This window comes from Nymphaea colorata, chromosome 7 (genome assembly GCF_008831285.2).
Source record: "Nymphaea colorata isolate Beijing-Zhang1983 chromosome 7, ASM883128v2, whole genome shotgun sequence".
Classification (NCBI taxonomy): Eukaryota; Viridiplantae; Streptophyta; class Magnoliopsida; order Nymphaeales; family Nymphaeaceae; genus Nymphaea; species Nymphaea colorata.
Window position 1 is genome coordinate 5,208,138 of NC_045144.1, and position 6,301 is coordinate 5,214,438.

Here is a 6,301-nt window from a genome sequence, read left to right on the forward strand (position 1 = left end):
AAATTAAAATAACCCATACTATGCAAAGCATCTAGTGTGGGTGTGTGTATGTTTACACACACAGACACACACACACACACGAAACCACTTGGGTAAGCGACAAAAACCAGACCCATTAAAACTAATTATTAAAGTTTTTTTTTCAATCTAACCTTATGGATATGATCTTAGTGATTTTGAGAAAACAGTATATTAAATTTTTTAGTCACTTTTTTACTTGAATAATGGTTTTTCAATAATCTAAAAATGAATTTTGATATTAGAAAGTTCAATATTTTGACAAAAGTAACTTGAATTGAAGCATAATTTACATTAAATTAGTGTTTATAAACACATTATTTGGTTCACATTTTGTTTAAAACACTTTTTTAACACAAATTTAAGAAGTCTGCTTGTTGTCCTTACCCATTTTGTCGGATATTATATATATATATTCGAAGGATCAGTTTCAACAGTAAAACCTCAGAAACGGAAAATCCAAACCAGTGTATATGCTCATTTGCTCTTCGAAATGTGGTCAATCGATTCAGATTCAATATCCAGTGACATCCTTGAACATGGACAGACTAGATTTCTCTGTGTGCATATATGTGATTGCAAACAAGATATTGGCTCATTTATAACCCTTGTTTAGCATCACTTTCCTTACATGCTAGTGCTTAATGCTGGACTCTTCTTAAGTGCATGGAAAAACTGGCTGTGAGAGCTGCATGGTCCTGACTCAATTAGCTACAACTGAACACTGTCTATCTGATCTTCTTTAATGCGGTGCTCTGGCACTTGATTTGCACCAATGCCTGCACCTGCCGGGTTCGAGTGCAACCCATCTGAATCCAGTTTAGTTGCTTCTCCAGCAGATCTGTGTGCCTGAAGCTGGACAAGTTCCTTCACCTCTTTCCCTTTGCCCCACAGTACAGTGTACAGTCCCAAGATGATCAATCCAGCACCAACCACACTGAAACCACAAGGTGTTTCTGTTTACTGTATATCGTTTCAAATTTCCATTCTGCATCTTGGTAACTTTATGTTATTGGAATGTTCCATATATTATATATAACTGGAAACAAATAATATAATATATAAATGTACATTATATATACTGTCTTGGTAATGAATAAGAAAGTTTCATTTTATTTCCAACCTTTAAGGGTGTTTTGAGTGCTATTTTACCTTCCTAGATGAAGAGCCTCATCAAGAAATATGGACCCAAAAAAGGCAACAATGACAAGGGACAAGGGGTTGAAAGCTGAGACAAACAGTGGTCCTCTCATCTGAATAGCCCATGACATGAGAGCCACAACCAAGCCTGATACCAGTATGCCCTGCAAGCTCATAGAAAAAAGAAAAAGAAAATGTCACCAATCCTTACACATGCAACATCTAGTGACCACTTTGGACAATCTTAATAATCATAAAGTTCCAGAACATGTGTATATATATATATATATATATATAACCGTACTCAATCAACTGGTATCATGGAACGCACCATTTGTGACTGTTTTTAGCACCATAAAATATAAAAAAATCACCCAACATAGCGGTTGGTCGGTTATGTGTGTGTGTGTGTGTGTGTGTGTGTGTGTGTATATATATATATATATACAGAGAGAGAGAGAGAGAGAGAGAGAGAAAGACTCGTAGATAAGATTTGATGGTTGATTTTATAAAAATAGTTAGGTAGCGATTAAGATACAAAAATTGAAATACATTTGTATTTTCAAGGGACTGAAATACCCCTCAAAGGAGGAAACAAATGAGTTTCCTTAATAAAGACCCATTGCTTCATACGAGGGGTATTTCAGTTCCTTGAAAATAAAATTAAATTTCAATATTTTTCATATATATCTTCAAGAAAATAACATCAGTAAAGCTAGAATTTTATTTCTTTATGTGAAGTTTGAATATAAGAAAATGGAATATTAATTCCCAATTCTGAAAAACTTAAAATATATATTCACATATTATCAGATATGGGAACTGAAAAATATGAGAAGACATGTTAAGTGCAATGAATCATGCACTGAAATTTGTTCAAGTGGTTCACATGTTGTGATTAGGAGTGGGCATTCAGCCGGGCCAGCCAGAAAAAAATTGCAAAATCCTAGCCTGTTCCGGGCCGATGAAATATCGAGCCACGGGCTTGAGTTTATGCCTGATGCCCAGCCAGCCTGCGGAGCTGCACTTTTTTGGGCCTGGCTGGTTCATAGTTGGACAATTCACTTCAAATTTGAAAATTTCATAAGAAACTATGAACATAACTAATAAATGGATGTGACTACTGTTTAGGATCTTTCTTACCACATTTGAATCCAATAACATGAAATGCAGATATAATTTTGTATTGTATTTTTTTTATATTCAAATCTGAGTCCGATTTAGAGTCGAATTAATTGCTTTGGGATTTCAAATCTGCTGCAAATCAATCAAAGAAAATGCATTTCAAGGAAATTAGTTGTTAAAATCAATTTTAGAATATTTTGGCGATTTCTATGAGCAAAGTCTTGGAGGGCATACGTGAGGCCATGTCATCTGAGTATCCAATATGATTTCTTGTTAATTTAGAAGACTAAAAAATTTGAGGTCGTTGAACTTCGAGCCCTTCCTCATCCAGCTTCTGGTTTTCTGAAAATTTGAACAACAAGTACTTTAAAAATAGCTCCCCAGCAAATTTTTATATCTTTGGGCTGTGGGTCAGATGAATAGATTCGAAGTTTCTGTGAGTAGCGGATTTATTCCAACTTCATGGTTCAAAAAACTAAGCAAATATATCAACATTATCACTCCAATCCACTAATCAGAACATGTGATCCACCTAATCAATCTTTTATATATATATATATATATATATATATATATATAGACACAATTGAAACCATGTACCGTGTAGATGATCGTCAAAAGGTTAACATCCCAACGAAGCTCCCATGCAGATGGATCCCAATCTGTGACAGCAGCAACACATGTAGATTGAATGGCTGCAAACAGGTTGAAGAGGGCTGAGCTCGAGTAAGGGTGCGGATATCTCTTGCTCATCTTAGCCTGCGTACAAAACCTATCACATAAATTGAGAAAGGAAAACACAAGAAATGGAAATTGGTAAAAGGACACATAGTTTTAGGATGCAATAGTGATAAAGCTAATCACCTGGATTATAAGCCATGTAGCATAGCTCAATGTGTTTGCCATGGCCAGCATTGAGCCCAGTACTTGGTTGCCGGACTGATGTTGGTTGGGGTGATGGTGCGGTAGGTGGGTGTGGAATGACCACAGCTGGAGCTTTGCACCATGATAGAAGGTCAGTAGCATGGCTCCACACACGCCTACTGCTGTCCCCAATACCTTAGACTGGCTTCTTGAAGACCTAATCTCCAGCCTCTCTAATCTGCCCGACAGATCAATTTTCACTAATTAATCTTAATAATTTAAAATCTTCTATTTTTCTCTTTCTCTCTCTCTCTCTCTCTCATCAAATGATCGGAACAAATAATTTAATAATTTGTGACTTGTTTTCTAACTTCGAATGGAAAGAAGAGGAGTACCCCAAAGAGTCCAACACCCCTCTCCTTTTCCCGTGCCTTTGGGATACCTAGTTTGGGACTTAGGTGGGGAGTAATATACCTATTCAATAAGGTGTCGTGAATCCATCATTTACAATGAGATGAATAGTACCCATGGAAATTGAACTGACGACAACTTGGTAACTTTTGGTGGAAGCTTGTCATCTACTTCGGCAATTGTATTTTCATTGTTATCGATTAACCTCTCTCTCCCTCTTGTCTGACAAACAGGTCAAACTTCATCAATAAGTTCAAAATATTCGAAAATCTCTTTCTCCCTCACACACATCTCTCACACACATCTATCAACAAGTTAAGTTTCACTAGTCTTCAATTTAAAATACATGAACAATATCTCTCTCTCTCTCTCTCGATCTCTAGCTCTCTGTATCATGCACAGGAAAAGTGAAGTTACCGGAACATGATGGCCAAAATGAATGTGAAAGCAGGGAGGAGGTTGGTCATTGCAACGGCCAATGTAGCTGAAGTCATTTTCAAAGCGGCAATGTAGAGATTTTGGTTGAGCGATGCCCTGAGGAGCAATTGCAAGCGTAAGCTATATATATATATATATATATATATATATATATATATATATATATATATATATATATATATATATATATATATATATATATATATATATATATATATATATATCAACAATTACCTTTTTTCTCTCAAACTTAGGTTGGGTTTCATAACTCGGATCTTAAATTGAGGCTGCATAAGAAAATGTGTTTTCGCAAATTTTCAGTTTAAACAAATTGAGGATCTCAATAACATGGATTTTGGTTTTTAAATTTATGCTACATGTTAAAAACTATGGATTTAAGGTCGGATTGTTGATGGGAAGAGTCTGACCTTAAGTCCATGGATTTGAGATTTGAGATCCATGGTGAAACAAACACAACCTTAGTAAAAAATATTGGTTAGACATAATAGGCACATTACCCCACACACACACACACACCCACCCAAAAATTGCACAACAGAAGGCCTGGCCAAGTATAAAACATGTAAGCCTTGTCCGGGTCTTCCTGAATGCATCAATCATATACCAACAATTACAATTCCATGTCAATATTCATGCGCATAATAGAAAAAAGAGGGCCTTCAATGAAAATGCTCCTACATCTCCACACCCAGATAACATTCCAAATAAAGATCATAAAACATTCATGTGTTTGTTATACCTAGTGTGGTCTAAGAAGTAGTGGAGCCAAAAAAAAATTGTGCTGAGGGCCAGTAACCAAAAGCTTTCCTACCTTGAGGATAACCTTCAAATATTTGAAGGCCTTTCTATGAAAATAAAGAAATTTTGTGATGTTGGTGTGGGCAGTTGCCCACACCTGCGAATACTTAGCTCCGCCACGGTAGTCTAACTAGTACTTGAGCGGACTTGGAGTGGTGCTTCTTAAATGCTAACGAAGATCAGGCATATTGGTGTTCAATTCCAGAACTATTTCAACTCAAGAGTCTGATTGGAGTCCCCATCTGAAATGGGCAGAATTCTCCTTGGCACAATAATAACTGACCGATTCCCAAAATTGTATGAAAATCTACAAAGTCGCTCTTTGAAACGCTAACAATTGCATGCACATCAGCTTACAAGTGGTGCACCAGATAAACGGTTTAAATTCCAAAGTATATATACATATATAATGTACCAGATCCAGATCCTCCTCCTCTAGACTTGCAGATCTGTGCATTACTCTAGAATGGCCAGTAACCAAAAGCTTTCCTACCTTGAGGATAACCTTCAAATATTTGAAGGCCTTTCTATGAAAATAAAGAAATTTTGTGATGTTGGTGTGGGCAGTTGCCCACACCTGCGAATACTTAGCTCCGCCACGGTAGTCTAACTAGTACTTGAGCGGACTTGGAGTGGTGCTTCTTAAATGCTAACGAAGATCAGGCATATTGGTGTTCAATTCCAGAACTATTTCAACTCAAGAGTCTGATTGGAGTCCCCATCTGAAATGGGCAGAATTCTCCTTGGCACAATAATAACTGACCGATTCCCAAAATTGTATGAAAATCTACAAAGTCGTTCTTTGAAACGCTAACAATTGCATGCACATCAGCTTACAAGTGGTGCACCAGATAAACGGTTTAAATTCCAAAGTATATATACATATATAATGTACCAGATCCAGATCCTCCTCCTCTAGACTTGCAGATCTGTGCATTACTCTAGAATAGATAGCAAGCATACCTCTCCAAGAAGAAGGCAAGAGGGCAGAGGAAGGCAGCTCCGAACATGTACCGGTAAGCTACAAGGACGCGAAGGCTCATTCGACCTCCATCTGCGGAAAGCTTGTAGAGGATGTTCATTCCTACAACTATTACATGCACTACCACCATGTACAGCACTGCCTTCAGCCCCTCCCTCCTATCCCTTCCACTTACCTCCATTAATGCCTACCACCGTCACTGCTGATCTCCCTCTCTAAATCTACCAAGATTTTGCCCCTTGTTTGCCTAAGTCCATGAGAGAACTTCACATTGACGTGAGGAATGGCCCTTTTTCTATTATTCAAGGGGCCACCGGCCCACCAGTACTACTCCTAGCCTGACACTTCTCCATTAGACATTCTGCAGATTGAAAAGGGAATTCCATTAGACATTCTGCAGATTGAAAAGGGAATTCCATTAGACATTCTGCAGATTGAAAAGGGAAACCCAACAAGCTGAATTTTTCTTTTGTTACATATACTCTGCTGCATGTGGGCTGTAGC

At 37.4% G+C, this 6,301-nt stretch overlaps 1 protein-coding gene across 1 annotated transcript; it reads right to left on the reverse strand.

The window, feature by feature from the left end:
• Positions 1 to 729: 729 nt before the first annotated feature.
• LOC116257687 (WAT1-related protein At1g68170-like) lies at positions 730 to 5,978 on the reverse strand. Its single transcript, XM_031634642.1, has 6 exons — positions 5,779 to 5,978; positions 3,976 to 4,092; positions 3,148 to 3,385; positions 2,884 to 3,042; positions 1,171 to 1,322; positions 730 to 955 (listed from the first exon to the last, which is right to left on the reverse strand). The coding sequence occupies exons 1-6, from the start codon at positions 5,976 to 5,978 to the stop codon at positions 730 to 732; spliced, it is 1,092 nt and encodes a 363-aa protein (XP_031490502.1).
• Between the last annotated feature and the right edge of the window lie 323 nt (positions 5,979 to 6,301).

Excerpts from the sequence above, each read along its gene's own strand:
- LOC116257687 (XM_031634642.1), bottom strand. The coding sequence starts at position 5,978 with ATGGAGGTAAGTGGAAGGGATAGGAGGGAGGGGCTGAAGGCAGTGCTG. Across the intron at positions 4,093-5,778 it reads CTTGCCTTCTTCTTGGAGAG|GGCATCGCTCAACCAAAATC; the intron begins GTATGCTTGCTA and ends ATTGCTCCTCAG. Across the intron at positions 3,043-3,147 it reads CTACATGGCTTATAATCCAG|GCTAAGATGAGCAAGAGATA; the intron begins GTGATTAGCTTT and ends TTTTGTACGCAG.